Genomic DNA, 15,824 nt, shown 5'->3' with positions numbered 1-15,824 from the left:
AAAGGCGAAAGGTTCTCTTCTTTGGTTTTCGTTTACTCAATTTGCCCGAAAGATTGTTCTGTCGAGGCAGGAATCGGCACAGTTGCGTGCGCCTGCTGTGTCTGGTGCCCCTTCTTGCCTGCAGCAGGGCGCTGACCCGTCGCCGCCTTTGCGTGCAGTTGCCTTTCCCTGTCACTTCTTTCTTTCGCGAAAATGAGAGAAATTGTTCACGTTCAGGGTGGCCAATGCGGCAACCAGATTGGCGCCAAGTTCTGGGAGGTTATTTCGGATGAACACGGCATAGCCCCGGTGAGGAGCCCCGCATTTTTCTGCGTTTTGCTTCGGTTTGCGTCGGTGCACATGCAGATTTCTAAAGCACTCATCAGAAGCTGGCCAAATGCAATTCTGTGCAGCTTCGAGAGCCACTTTTTCTCTCTCTGCAAGGGTGCAGTAGCGGGTCCAGCCGCCTGCGTGTCCCGTGCGCACAGCCATCGGCTGCTGCGTTCACGAATAAAACGCATTGCCTCGCCTTAATTCACATCGGCATCTAAAATACTTTTTAATTTCTCACACTATCACTTCATGTCGAGCCTTCTCTGTGCCTATTCAACCCGTCAGTCTGTGACCGCTTGCCTCGCCCTCAGCAGCAGGCCACTGGGGCCGCCTTCGTTGCATCGCATCTCGTTGACGGTTCATAAATATTTTTGAATAAATTCTTTTACTGAGTTGTGTGGTTGTCTCAATGTAATTTATTCGTGGTTAGAAGTACGTGCATCTGTGCCATAAACTTGCGCGTCCAGCCATTAATCTGCACATTTGGCTACATAATGTACGTCTAGCGGCGCGGAAGCATCCCGTTGTATACGTATGAGTATATTTGTATCTACGCATGTGTATATGTGCCTGTTGGCTTTTGCAGACCGGAACGTACAAGGGGGACAGTGACCTGCAACTGGAGCGCATTTCCGTGTTCTACAATGAAGCAACCGGAGGGCGCTACGTGCCGCGCGCGGTCCTCATGGACTTGGAGCCCGGAACGATGGACTCGGTCCGATCGGGTCCTTTCGGGCAGCTGTTCCGCCCTGACAATTTTGTCTTCGGGCAGACAGGTGCGGGCAATAACTGGGCCAAGGGGCACTACACGGAGGGCGCGGAGTTGATTGATTCTGTTCTCGATGTCGTGCGCAAGGAAGCAGAAGGATGCGACTGCCTACAGGGCTTCCAGGTTACGCACTCGCTCGGAGGAGGCACAGGAAGTGGAATGGGTACGCTGCTTATCAGCAAAGTCCGTGAGGAGTACCCCGACAGGATTATGGAGACTTTCTCGGTGTTCCCCTCCCCAAAGGTGTCGGACACTGTGGTTGAGCCGTACAATGCCACGCTCTCTGTGCATCAGTTGGTAGAGAACGCAGACGAAGTGCAGGTTATTGACAACGAGGCGCTCTATGATATCTGCTTCCGCACCCTCAAGCTCACCACCCCCACCTATGGCGACCTCAACCACCTCGTGAGTGCAGCCATGTCGGGCGTTACCTGCTCGCTACGTTTCCCTGGCCAGCTGAACTCGGACCTCAGGAAACTGGCGGTGAACTTGGTTCCCTTCCCGCGTCTGCATTTCTTCTTGATTGGCTTCGCTCCGTTGACCAGCCGCGGCTCGCAGCAGTACCGTGCGCTTACCGTCCCCGAGTTGACGCAACAAATGTTCGACGCAAAAAATATGATGTGCGCCTCCGACCCCCGACACGGCCGTTACCTCACGGCTTGTGCTCTCTTCCGCGGCCGCATGAGCACCAAGGAGGTAGATGAGCAGATGCTCAATGTGCAGAACAAGAACTCCTCGTACTTCGTTGAGTGGATTCCGAACAACATGAAGTCCGGTGTATGCGATATTCCACCAAAGGGACTGAAGATGTCCGTCACCTTCGTAGGAAACTCCACCGCCATTCAGGAAATGTTCAAGCGCGTTTCCGACCAATTCACGGCCATGTTCCGCCGCAAAGCCTTCCTTCACTGGTGAGAGCTGCACCGCTGCCCTCCCTTTCTTCGGTCCGGCTAAGCAGTATTTTATGCATTTTGGGGGATTTGGTAAAACGAGTGCAGCAATAGAGCATGAATGTCTAATTTCGTCCCGTCTTACTGGGCCTACAGGTACACCGGTGAGGGTATGGACGAAATGGAGTTCACCGAAGCCGAGTCCAACATGAACGATCTAGTTTCTGAATATCAGCAGTACCAGGTGCGTAATCTCCTCAGTAATTGTTTCATTATGCATTGGTACAATTAAAAGGACCTTTATCGCGGCATTTTGCGCTTACTGTCTCTTTTTTCAGGACGCCACCGCCGAGGAGGAAGGAGAGTTCGATGAAGAAGAAGGTGCTATGGACGCAGAGGGCGCCGCGTAAAAAACGCGATATTGACTATCTTTTTCCTCTTGTCTTCAGGGATGCTTTAGTTGTGGTTTGTCAATAGTCAGTTTCTCGGCACTGACTGGGCTTATATTCAAACTAGCCCCACCACCAACCACCCCTTTCACATATATTGCATCAGCAAGTTCATGTATAGATATTTACTAATCATACGTCGCCTGGCCAGCCAAACTGTCGAGGGATGCACGTGGAAATGCGCAGCGGGTGAAAATAAATATTTATATCGATTATTATGTAGGGAACACAAAGAGGGGGAGGGTTGCGAACGGTGGAATATCACCCAAGTGGTATATCTATCGCTCGCACCACTGAAAGGTTTCGCCTTTTTGGCTAAACAAACCTCAGCTGATGCAGAAATAATTTGCGTAGCAAGACTGGCGGCCAATTTACTGTTTGTCATCTAGCGGAGCTAATAATGCACAGTTAATCACGCAACAAGAAGAATACCTTGCATGAACAGCACTCTAACCGCTACAAAAAGTTGCGATTAAAGAGTTGCTCCTCCGATTTCGGCTGGTTTCTTATGTACTAGCCGTGGCTTATCTTTGCTGGAAATGCGCCAGGCGCTTCCTTACTGCAGCCAGATAAGCCCGGCAAACGCAGGGAGTGCTCTCCTTTTGCACTGAAGGTAGTCAATATATGGAACAACGGGAAGTCACTAAAGCAAACAAGTTGCGAGCTGAAGGGAGCGAGCCCATCGGGGGCCGCCTTCAGCTAGACACGACGTGGGACTTAGGGCTCCCTATGTGTCTGGGGCATCTGCAGTGCTAGGGCTTTTGTTTCTTCTTTCTTTTTAACATCCATTAGGGCTTTATCCAGCTCCAAGACGACTCGTGCGAGGGCTTCTGGGTGAACGCCTTGTTGCAGCATCTCTACCAAAATCGAAAGAGAGGCTCTATCAAGTCCTGTATTCAGAATATTTGAAATCTCCATCAACAAATCTTCACCTCCAGCGGCGCTTTCCTCTTCCGAGGCGCCATCAGCCATCATTTTGTCTGTCGGTCTGTCGCGTGCAGCAATTAGTTCATATAAACCCAGTGACACACCGCTCACAGTTGCATAAAGCCATTCAAGCGTTCCGGGGAAGAAAGTTGAAGTAAGAAAAAGGGAATTCCTTCAAGACAAGCATGCATAGCGAGAAGTGCGGCAACCTGTTGCGGAACTGCGGCTGAATAATCACATTCAAGGCGGCTTCTTTGTTCCCGGATTGTAGACTAGTCTGTTGAAATGAGTAAAATAACAAAAATGCAGCAATAACGTAAACAAAATAAAGTTTGAATAGCTGTTTAGTGACTGAGAAGAAGGGGTATACGCCCGCTGCATTTGCTGCTACAGCGGCTGCGCTGCGCATGCAGATCCCCTACGGGTGGCCTAAGCAGTACAAACGCAATTTTCCAGAGAAAACACATTAAATGAGTATTTTTAATCAAAAAAGATGAAAATGAAGATGAAAAAAAATATAGTAGTGACTACTACACGTTAACGGCAACCAGTTTCGCCATAGCGGGTGGCTGAATGGCCGAGTGGTCTAAGGCGCTGCGTTTAGGCCGCAGTCCGAAAGGGCGTGGGTTCGAACCCCACTTCAGTCATTTCTTCGGCTTTCTTTTGCATAGCATGCATTGCATTATTTTTTATATATATACAATATGAAACCACTGATTCAGGCGTGCAAACTGCAACTGATTTGCCTTCGTCACTTCATTTCATTCCGTTTCCTGCGTCGGTACTTAACCTGTAGAGGCCGTCTAGCTGTACATCTGACTGTGCGCCTGCACAATTCATATGCATGTACATTTATTCCCATATACACATGCATACATACATTTGCAAATATGCGTCTGCCTTTATATAAGTGTCCAGATAACTGCATTGACTCGACTAAGTTTTCATCATATGGGCATAGACATGTATTCGCTTGCTTCTAGTACCGCTAAGAGAGCGAGGCGTCGACGAAGGCGCACAGACAGTGAATTCCATCTGCTGGGCTTGCTTGAATCATCCTTATTCAGTTCCTTTGGGCAGCCCCACCGGGATTAGTTGGGGCCGAGAGGGGCCTCTCTGCGCATCTGTTGAGTCTACCGCGTATTGCACCCACAAATCCAAAATCAAGAGTAAACCCAAAATCAAGAGTGTGAAACTCACTTAGGATTATCAAAAACGCTTGAGAAGATGAGTGGAGGATTCACGTGCGCTGGCAAGAAGCACATTTTTATGGGATGTTTAATGTATAAAACTCCCTTACGCTTATAACCCTAAACTCTTCGACGATAAATGCTCAGTTGCAGCTGTCTGAAGTACAAAAGTGCCGTCAACACTCCCGCGGATTGCTGACAAAAAAACAACCGCTAGATGTTCCTCTTATATTCTTTCTGCACGCAGTTTGCTCCATACCTCTGCATAAATGCACGAACCACTAATTGGTAATCAAAGAGTATTGTAGATGTCGATGCACCGACTTTTCATTGCCAATATGTGCAACACAGACAACTGTTTTTGGTTGACGGTGATGCTGCTTCCGCTAGGATTTGTTCCTGGTCTTTCTGCAACAGACCTCCTGCTCAAAGTAGATCTGTTTGTTCTCCTGTGTTGCTCGTTGCTAAGTTATATATATATATATATATATATATATGTAGAGCCATTAAAAAGTACATCTAGTACAAAAATTACTAGTACGTACAGTTGACACTTGGCTACAAAGTCACGACTATTGCGGCGCCCACACTGCAAAGAAATGTCACCCAGTGTACTGCAAAAAATTTCCCTTTTCATGCGCAGTTCTTTTCTGAATAAATAACATCTATCTCCAACTCTAGAACCGAAGTGCCAAAACCGTAAATGTAAAGGCGGCAAGACCTATTAAGCAAAGTGGGCCACCACCTACGGGACCGAAAGCTACAGCAACAGCAACAAAGCAGCACAAAACTTCTAGAAATACTAATGCAGCGCAGTCAAACTGAGTTTCCAATCAGCATTAAAATAGTAAATAAAAGGCAAATGTCTGGATACAGATGAACTTCAAAGAACTGTTCCCAGTATTGCCGGCAGAGCTCATGTGCATAGACAGAGTGAATGCGCCACAACCTCACCCTCGTCCAATTACTAACTCGGCGCAACCTAACACGTGGTAAACAACACATTTAAGTGGTGTACACGCGATAAAATGAGCTGCTTGCTTGCTGTACGTATTTCGACAAGTAGTATAAAACTAGACGCGCATGCAGAAGTAGTAAGTCCGTTGCAAAGCCCCTATTCACCTCTTACTCTCATCGCGTACATACGACTGCACGCCACTGGCCGCATCACAACAGCACAGCAACAATGCAGCAAAAGCAGCAGAGGCATATTAGAGCTCTGCAATGAGACATAACCTGCAGGAGCTTACCAAAGTGGAGCGAGCTAAGAGAAAAAAGTGCGTGCTCCAATAAACCTGGTGCACCAATCAACCCCATAAAACCCCTCAACCCCCAAATCCCACTGTAGACTGGGCGACAGAAAAACGAAGACTTTCTTCCAAGCCCTCCTATGATCAATGAATTGCAACAATCCTTCAGACGCAGAAGAAAGCACGCAACATCAGGAGCTCCAAGAGAGTCCCCCGATGAGCTACATTCCTCTCCCTCTCCGATACTGTCTGGCTACCTAGCTAGCTAGGTAACTAGCTAACCACTTCGGGCTTTATTTCCCCTAATGCCGCATCAACGGCGTTGCTGTTGTTGTTGTTGTTGTTGTCTTCATCGCACCCGCACCCACCAACTCGGGATTCCAGAATCTTGAGGTGGCCGGCTGAGGTGTCGTGACGAAAATGGGGGGGAAAAAATCGGGGAGAGAGGCGGGTGAGGGTGTTGCTGCTGAAGAAGAGGGCCTACCAGGTGCGGGTTGGGTTTTTTTCAGAAAGTCACTAAGACGATGCCGCTCGCCTTGCCCACTCTGTGGAAGTCTAGTCGCTGGAGACCATGGTGTACGGATGCTGCTTCGTGGAGTGGAGCTGGTTGGCGCTGCGCTGCTGCCTATTGTTCCAGTGTTTCTTGGTTCTGCACCTGAGGATCTTCCTGGGAATCCCCAATCTCTCGGTTCCTCAATATAAGAGCCAAAGCCGACAAATGGGCTTACTGTAGACGTGCCAGCGATCCCCACCCTAATCTGTTCCTGTTCCCCGTTCTCCTGTTTCTCTTCTTTGTCCTCGTTTATTGTACTCCCGGCTTGATTCTCCTCCCCTTCGTCTGCTTCTCCGACACCTACCTCTGTCGTTGTCGGTGCCCCCTGCTGCTGCTCCTCCCGCCGAGAGGATTCCGCCACCTGCTGGGTAACCAGCATAGCAGTCTCTCCTGTTCTTCCGGTTGACATGGAAGGGTCTCGTATTCTTGTGACTGGCCCGTGAGCTTCTTCTGCGGCTGGGGTTGGCCCAGATGCTGCTCCTGGTCGTGCGACTGGACGAGGAGAGTCTTCTGGTTTCGAGACTGGCCGGTAAAGTCCGGCCAGTCTTGGGGTTGGTCCGAAAGCCTTTTCTGGTGCTGGGATTTGCATTGGGATTTGCGTATGTGCCTCTCCTGGTAGTGCACCTGGCCCAGAAGCGCCTTCTGGTCTCGAGAGTGGCCGGTACAGCCCTTCTGTTCTTGAGGTTGGCCCATAAGCCTCTCCTGGGCTTTCGGCTTGCCTAGATGCCGTCTCTGTAGTTGTGACTGGCCCATAAGGACCTTCTGTTCTTACGGTCGACCTGACAGGCTCATCGGTTTTTGGGGCTTGCAGAGGGAGCTCTTGCGGTCGTGTGGGTCTAGGTTCTGCACCAGTAGGAGAAGCAGGCGTAGCAGGAGCAGCACCAGATGCAGCACCAGCAACATCCTCTCTCTCCTGACGTTCGTCAGGGGACGAAGGGCGTTGCTCCCCCATGAGTCCTCGTTTAACATTGGGCATTTCGGCTTGCTCGCGAAAGAAGTTAGGGTTTTCTTGAAGGAAGAGGTCCAGGAAAGTTGTGTCATCAAGCACTTGCTGTTCAGGAAGGCCGTTTAGCAGGTCGGAAAAATCCTTAACGATTTCTTCTGCTGAGATTCGTTTTTCCCTGTCGGGATTTAGCAGCCGTACGATCAGCGACTGCCACCTCTTGTGTATGCCCCTGTATTCCATATCTACAGTTAAGCTCTCGGGAGAGGCGTGGGCGCCCAGCTGCACCACGTAAGCCACTGTTTCTTCATCAGGAGGCAGAGAAGAGAGGCCAAAAGGCAGTTCCCCATCCATCAGTATCTCATACAGAAGAACCCCCAGACTCCACAGGTCGGCCTTGGGGTTTGCAATTGGTTGAAATTCACAGCTCTCCTCGCATACGATGCTGGCCAGCAGCTCAGGCTCTGTGTACACCGCAGACACATCTGCGTCTGCGGGAATGACAGAGCCAAAAGGCACGCTCGACTCAAATCCAAACAACAACACTGAACCGTCGTCCTGCACCCCAAAGCTGCTGCTGTTGATCTGGTTGTTGCTCCACCCAGCCCACTGCAAATGCAGAACAGTCTTTAAGACGTGGCGGGCCAAAAAAGCCCTCGTGCCTGTGGGCACCCAGTCTAAGACGTCCAACACATCTCTCAAGGTCACTTGAATATTTTCCATCTTTTCGACGGTGGACAGGACGGTGAAGTGCTGAGTATGCAGCACATCCGGCATGCCTTTGATCTTAGCAACAGAAGTTATCGCTGCTATGCCTTTCTCCTTTGCTACAGCAGCAGCAGGAGTGTCGCCTCGGACTGCCATGATCGCTTGAGCTGTCCGTACCATTTGAGAGGAGATATTCCTCTCGCCTGTGGCCAGAATTGAGGATTGTTCATTAGCGGGCAGCAAATTGATCCGCAATGCCGACTCCTCCCTTGTTTTTACATCTTGCACACACAACAGGATGCTGGATTGTCCTTCACCGATGAACTTCGTCACCAGGTGAGCCCTTGGCCCTGGCAGGGGTTTCCCGCTCCCTACTTCTGTGATTTTGGTTAGCTGGATGGTCATTCCGATTAGTTGGCTAGACTGACCACGTGAAATCGTTTCTGCTACAGTTTTCATGACCCTGCTCGCCTCTTGTGAAGGAACAGCGGGGTCATCTTCTTCCAGCTGATTCACAACTTCCCACAATACACCCCGCACGATTTGTGCATTCGGAGAGGTCCTTTCCTCTTCAGAATCAACAGGAGGCGCTTTCCAAGGAGGTTCAATAGAGGGAGTACCACCAGCATCAGGATGAGTTGAAGGGTGGGGTTTCACCAAGTCTGCCCATGTCGGTTTTTTTTGCTGCGCCTTGACGCTCGCGTACATGAGACAGCCAAATAGCAAAATAGTAGGAAAGGCAATGGATGCAAATGTCAACAGACTCCACTTGCGGCGGCTACGATGCGTCTCAGAAATGGGCACCGCATCGTTAGAGTCGAACTCGTACTCAGTGAATACTCCGAAATCCTCTTCACCGCTCGAACCGTCTGCCCCCTCTGTGTCCTCTCCCGCCTCGGCGATCGTGGGATCTCCTGAATGCCTCTGAATATACTCTCGCTGTAGGTTGTCCATTTCCAAAATGCCCTTACGAACGCCGCAAGAAGTGTCCGTGCGTCCACATGAATAAAGAGTAATGCAGCTACAAGTGATGAACGCACTATATGTGGATTTGCAGCACTCCTGAGAAGTGGCCTGTTCAGCGATGCGTCTACTAGGGATTTGAATGGTGTTAAATCCTTATAAAGCAGCCGTTGCCCTAAAGCTGCATGTGGATCGATTCTGCGTGGCGCCGAGAAACGGGGGAGGTGGGTGAGGCCCGCAGAGGTTCCTTGGCTGTATACCCTCAAAAAAATGCTTTTGTGTAGTTTCAAAAGCACAAGCTTCCTCGCCTTTGTTCACAACGGACAGAAGAACGACTCCAATGCCGAAAGTTTTCAGCAAGGAAGCTTTGCCAGATCGGCTTAACTGTGGCTGCTCTCGCCAGGAAGCTACGGAGCAGGTCTAAAAATGCTCGGCAACAGAGAAGCATTAAAAAATGAATAAAAGTAGAGAGAATGATTGTCAAATTAAGTACGTAAGCAGCGCCGCCCATAAAAGGCGGCGAAGGAAAAAGGCCCACGGCCACCGACGCAGCGAAGGCAGTTTAAAAACAATCGTACATAATAAATATACCACCTAAAGGGGATTTCCCGCTTCTAAATAAGCAAAAATATCAAGAGTGGAACTGCGTCCACTTGGTTGCGTCCCCAGCCCGTCTGGAACGCGATCGAGCAAATAAGCCATCGAACCACGACGGAAGTCGAACTCCCCCCATTGAGCGATCTGCTTGTTGCTTTGCTTTTGGAAAATCCACCATTTCATTTTTTCAGTTCTTCCTCAATAAATGAACGCTTCCGATGCTAATAATGAAGAGCAGGGCCCGCTTTCGCCCGTACGAGCCAAAAGACAGACAAACTAAACTTTTCCGCGCGATGGTCGCTCACCACAGTGAGGGTAGTCACCTCTAACACGTGAATTAATATACACTTATGTGAAACTGTGTCCTCTCTGTAACGCTCTGGGCAAGGAAGAAAATTGTACTGGGAGCTGCTAATAACCAAACATCTGCTCTTCGGAGGGCGCTACGTAGCGGGCGGGGAGGGGAGGGGAGGGGTAGGCTAGCAGCACCTGACCGCCCACATAACCATGCAATTCTAACAACGAAGAGGCTTCAGAGCCTTATCCAGAGGCCATGGAGACCTGGAACAGAGTCAGATTGCATAAGAATAGCGATTTATACATGTATACATATTACTTCGTCAAGCTAGTGTATAGTGATTCACTTATTATACGCAGGTCACAACGGTCTCTGGATGAGTTTCTCATTGCAACAGGCACCTTTTCCCAGTCTTCAGACTCCCTGGGCACATTCAGACTCCCTGAGCAGATTCACTGCGGGGCTTTACGCTGATGCAGAGAGGAGCGACTTCTCAGGCATTTCTCAGCGCACTGTTGCAACTCGTCCTGCAAGGCAACACCACATGCAAGCCTACCCAATCCTTTTTTTGATGCATGCACGAGCACAGGACAGAACTATTTAAGACTTTCTCCGCCATTAGTACCCATCTTGTGAGCTTGTAGAAGCTCATGGAAGAACTACAGAGAGGCCATGCAGCATCTATCGTCATCTCTCCCGTCGAACTGCATATGCCCCCCTACGCCCTTATGAGCAACGATGGATGGATATAAGGAGATTAGATCTGTTGCGAGAGGGATCTGAGCCCACAAACGGATGGGGAAAATGGCAGGGCAGAGACCGGCCACGCGCATCTGCAGCTGCTGCTTACTTGTGCTGCTATTCGCGCGAGAAGGCGCTAACGAACTTCCGATCGCAACCATACATTTTGCAGAAGTGAAAATCGAATTATTGGGTTCCTCACTCTACTGTAACTGAGCTCTAGAAGTTTGTGAAGTGGGTATATTTGCTGGATTCATCCACAACGACGTATTTGCCACTGCAGCCTTTCACCACGAACCCTATTGAGATTTCTACCCAGATCCATTACGGAACCAGAGGACCATGCAAAATTCAGGTTAGACAGTGTTCTGCGACTCTTGCCATTGGCATTACGGAGTAGTGATGGCGTATTCCTCAGCTGAGGGTGCATATCGAGTATTGGAAATTGGTGAAAATATGCCTTCTGGCGAGCAGGTTACCTACAGCTTGGCGCGTTCCTCCGTTGGAAGGAACGAACTAACAGCACCATATTCAGCCAACGGTGCCTTTCCAGCAAAGACAAACCATGAAAAATGCCTCTGCCTCTGCTGCAGGGTCCCTGAAGGTCCCTGGAACGCTAATATTAGGAAGCCTGAAGACTAGCTGGCAATTCCAGCTACTTTAGCAGGCATTTATCCCATGTATTTGAACTGTGTTGCCCCTTACCACGGTCCCAAAGCCGACGACTCACGTTTCACTGCAGCGAAAACGCATCTGCGTGGTTCTTCGCGGTGTCTACCCGAAAAAAGAAGATAATAATTTAGACCCTTAATGACGGTTTCGCCTACTCTAGCGTCAGAGACACCCAGCCACGAAGGTATGGGTGACTTTGAAGTAGCCCTAGCATATGTGGTGGCACAAAGCCCTTCCCTGGAATTGAGATAACAGTGCTCGACTAGTTTATCCAAAACAGGCAAAAAAAGGAAGGCTTCCATCTCTGTGTTGCAAGTACCCCCTTCGGTAAACATCTCGCCGAAAGTTTTTGATTCTTAGGGGAGTTGTATCGTAGTGTCCTTTCGCCAACGCTTGCGTGATGAGCCGGCTATTCGCAACCATCTTTTGGCTTTCATTCCTATCAGTTTCCTCATCCCACCTAAAGCACACCCTATCAACAACCCCCACTAAACCCCCATTCGATGCGTCACTCCGATCCCTAAAACTGACAGCGTATTATACAGTGAGTCTCTTGTCTTCGTAGGCTTCATCTTCAGCCCGCAGTCTTTCACCAGGTTTCTTAGTTCGTTGGAATCCACGTCAAACCCGAAGACTTCATCCACGTAGTGTTATTCTGATGTCGCACGCCATGAGTCGGTGCATGAGTCGCGTATAAATGCCGCCTGGCAGTTGACGAATCCTTGCGGCATCCTCATACATACAGGCCAACGCTGTCCATACTGAATGCCCAGAATTTTTCTGTAGTTGGGTGGTACTGTAACTTCATAAAAAAGCTGTCCTCTACATCACAGGTTGCAATTCAACATACGGAAACGCATACGCATCAGACCCATAGAGCTAAGGCCCCAATATACTCACAGTCGTTGGGGACTATAAACTAATTCTATTACCTACAATCTCTCACCATCTGCCTCTATAGTGGCAGGTGGGTCTTAAGAAGATTGAAATGGGGAAGTGTAGATCTAAACGCCTCACCGGGTAAAAAAGTAAGACACTTTAGAGCCTTTAATTTAAAGTTCTAACTTATTTTGACCTTATTTGAATATTTTCTGCAGTATCCAGACCCGACTTTTCCCTCAATTTCTAGGATGGCATACACATTTTGCTAGTTGCACCTGCCTATACACATCGCGCCTACCGGTAATTCTGCATGCGTTTTTAACGCAGCTTCACCCCATTATATACATTTTGTTTCTTTTCCCTTGTGTTGCACCATATCTGATGCAAACTCGCAGCTAGCAATGGGGAGGAGCACCGGGGCTGTGGCTGGGAGCCCCAGAGCAGCAGCAGGAGCTTGAGCTGCTGTTGCTTGTGCTTCGTGCTGCAGAGAAAAATAATCTTTGTTTGTAATCGTCCTCTCTTGTTCTCTTCATCTTCTGCTGCTGGAGCCGCGTCTGACCATCGTTGCTACTCTCATTCTGAGCTTCTTCTTCTGTTGCTCTTTTGCTGCTGTTCTCTCTTCATAGAGACGCTACAGCAGGACTGCACAACTCAAATGACATTTCCCTGCCTCTTCGCGCTCTCCTCTGCAACTGCGGTCGTAGCTGTAAAGAGGCTTGTGGAGGCCTGAAACCCAGCAGCAACAGCAGCAACAACAACAGCAGCAACAACAGCAAGAGCAGCAAACCGCCCTTCGCCCCTCCTCTTCCTCTACTCTGTATGGACACTCAGCGACTGTAGGTGCTACGAGCGGCGCCTTTATTATTTGCATTTGTCCGCGTTGCCGACTTGCATCCTGTGTTATATACACGTCTTGTGATTTTTCTCTCTGCTGATGTTCTGATGCCTGCCCAAGGAGAACAAATCCCTCATTGTGCACACACCAATGCAGAAACTGCAACAGTGCGCACGGGGGCCCTTTAGGCCTTGAGAGAAGCGCGGCGTGTTTCTAAACAGCATCAACAGCAGCAGCGGCAGCAGCAACAGCAGCAGCAGCGGCAGCAGCAACAACAACAGCAGCAGCAGCAGCAGCACCCCTCGGCATAACCGGCTTCCTCCCCTGCAGCCAATACCAGTGCTTCTCTACTTGTTCTGCCTGAAGAGGAGTTGAAGGAAAAAATATTTCTGATTGTCTCCCCTGTGGCCTTTTGCGGCGTTAGCAGCCGCGAGTTTTGCCTCTCCGGTGTCTGCACACCGTTCTGCGTCTTTTTTCTTCTCTTTTCTTTCCCTGTTTATCTTTAATAAATTATTCAAAACAAACCAAACTCCAAAACAATGGCTTCTGAAGCGGCTCCTGCGGCGCCTGCACCCGCTGCAGACACTATAAGCAGTAGCATGAGCAGCAGCAGCAGCAGCAGCAGCAGCAGCAGCAATACTCGTGGGGTGTGTGCGTTGCAACGCTTTAAGGAGTTATTACAATCACAAGGGGAAGAAGTGCCGCAAAATGAATTACGGGAGTTCGGATGGCCTATCCCCCTCCTCACTTCGTGCGATCCTTCTCCCTTTTGCATTCCTCAAGAACTCCTCTCCTTCCGTCCTCAGGAAACAAACATTTACAAAATATTCTTTAAAGACACACCTGTGAGATTGCAAAGCCCTACTCTCTGCTCTCCGGGCAGCCGACTGCTGTGGGCTCTGCCTCTTCTTTAATAAAAAGATGCAAATATATAATATATTCGTATATCTATGTATAAATATACATTCACACACATGTATTACATATGCATATATATATATACCTATATTTATATGACACATTTGTTTTTGCATGCGGTAGTGAATGCATGCAGTAGTTAGTGTATGCAACGTGGTGCAGATAGGCTGATGTCTCTGTCTCATCATCAGCTTGCTGCTGCTGCTAGTGTTGTTGCTGCTGCTGCTAGTGTTGCTGCTGCTGCTGCTGTTGCTGTTTCTGTTGCTGTTGCTTCTGCTGCATCCATTGTCACGATCTTTGCTGTCCTGGGTACAGCAATTTCTGCATTCGCTGCAGTCTCGTTCTCATTGGCTCTGCTGCTTCTGCTGCTGCTCTTGCTGCTTCTGCTGCTGCTGCAGAAGGAGGTTCGAATTCGCCAAGTGTTTTTCCACACACCTTTAACGGCTCAGGAGCAGCAATGGCTTACGGAGTTTCGCCAGTATTGCAAACAAGAAAAATGGAATATCCCTCTCTTTTTAGAGCCTTTGTTGCTGCGCATTATTTGGCTGGCTTATAGGAAGTGGGGAGATAATATCATTAGTCGCAGGTAGGAACGAAGAAACAAAAAGAGATTAGGAAAAAGTCAAGAAAAATAAATGCAAATGAAAATCATACATGAAAAACTAATACACAGAATGTTTCGCTATTCCTGATAGAATTTTGTATTTGTTTTTCGCGTATTATTGTCATTTGCATTTGTTTAGTTGTTGATGCATTTATGATTAAAGTAAATTTCATTTTCATTTTAAAAGGAAAACACTCTACAGAAGACTGGAAGCAGCAGAAATAGCAGCAGCAGCAGAAATGGCAGCAACATCAGCTGCTGCAGAAATATCAGCAGCAGCCTCAGCAGCTGCAGAAATATCATCATCTTCAGCAGTAGCAGAAATAGCAGCATCAGCAGCAGAAATAGCAGCATCAGCAGCAGAAGTAGCAGCATCAGCAGCAGAAATAGCAGCAGCAGAAGCAGAAAGAGCAGCAGCAGCAGCAGTTGCGTTAGAAGTATACATATATATATATATATATATATCTCTGTTTGTCAGTCTCTGTTTAATTGTTTCTTTATGTGTTTGTTTCTTTGTTCCTGTATTTTTCGTTTCTTTGTTTCTCCTCTTTCCCTTGTATTTGCTTTGTTGTTTTTTCTTTTGTTTGTTTTTTATCCTTTTTTGTTTTTCGTGTTTTGTTTGTTTTTTTAATCTTTGAATAAAGAAAGAATTTAGGGGAGCTCTTTTTCTCCTTCTGTTTACTTAGTTTTTTGCTTGTTTGTTTGTTTGCTTTGCTTTTTATTTATTTACTTGTTTATTTATGTTTGTTTCTTATTTCCCTCGTGTGTTTGTTATAGATGCGTAGAGGGGAAGAATATGGTGGAGTGGCAAGGGGTTTTCTCTGTTTGTTTATTCTTCTTTATCGCTTTTTATTCACCTCGTTGCTTGTCCATTTATTTGCCTTTTATTTATTTGTTTATTTGTTTTTGAATGCGCGAGGAATATGGTGGAGTGGCGTGTTGGTTTTCTCTGTTTCCTTGTTGTTCTTCTCTTTTCCTCATTATTTGCTGCTTTATTTTATTATCTCTCATTAATTAAATATTTGTTTGTTTTTTTTTGTTTTATAGCTTTGAATTGGCGAAGAATATGGTGGAGTGGCGAGAGAGTTTTCTTCCGTTAAGCGATAAAGAAGAAGAAATAAAGTCAATGCTGGAAACAGGAGTAATGTATTGGTCAGGGAGAGACAGAGCGTTTAGGCCTTTGCTTATCATCAGGTATTCTATTCTAATTCTTTTCAACTCTTTTTAGTAGAATTGTATATATATGTATATAGATATGTATATAGATTATATATATGTATATATATGCATATATATACGCATATATATATATATATATATATA

General features: G+C 47.8%; 2 protein-coding genes across 2 annotated transcripts; one reads left to right on the top strand and one right to left on the bottom strand.

Annotated features, from left to right (window-relative positions):
• Positions 1 to 192: 192 nt before the first annotated feature.
• Positions 193 to 2,381, top strand: EAH_00006010 (tubulin beta chain, putative; the record flags this gene model as incomplete). The annotated part of the gene is made up of 4 exons (XM_013396319.1): positions 193 to 288; positions 899 to 1,992; positions 2,128 to 2,215; positions 2,310 to 2,381. 4 exons carry the CDS (start codon positions 193 to 195, stop codon positions 2,379 to 2,381), a joined length of 1,350 nt encoding a protein of 449 aa, XP_013251773.1.
• A 3,708-nt stretch (positions 2,382 to 6,089) lies between these two features.
• EAH_00006000 (hypothetical protein, conserved) lies at positions 6,090 to 8,945 on the bottom strand (the record flags this gene model as incomplete). Its single annotated transcript, XM_013396318.1, has 1 exon — positions 6,090 to 8,945. The coding sequence occupies one exon, from the start codon at positions 8,943 to 8,945 to the stop codon at positions 6,090 to 6,092; it is 2,856 nt and encodes a 951-aa protein (XP_013251772.1).
• Between the last annotated feature and the right edge of the window lie 6,879 nt (positions 8,946 to 15,824).

The sequence above is a fragment of the Eimeria acervulina genome, genomic scaffold, assembly GCF_000499425.1.
Source record: "Eimeria acervulina Houghton genomic scaffold, Eah_scaff25, whole genome shotgun sequence".
Classification (NCBI taxonomy): Eukaryota; Apicomplexa; class Conoidasida; order Eucoccidiorida; family Eimeriidae; genus Eimeria; species Eimeria acervulina.
This window is presented reverse-complemented; position numbering and strand designations above follow the sequence as displayed.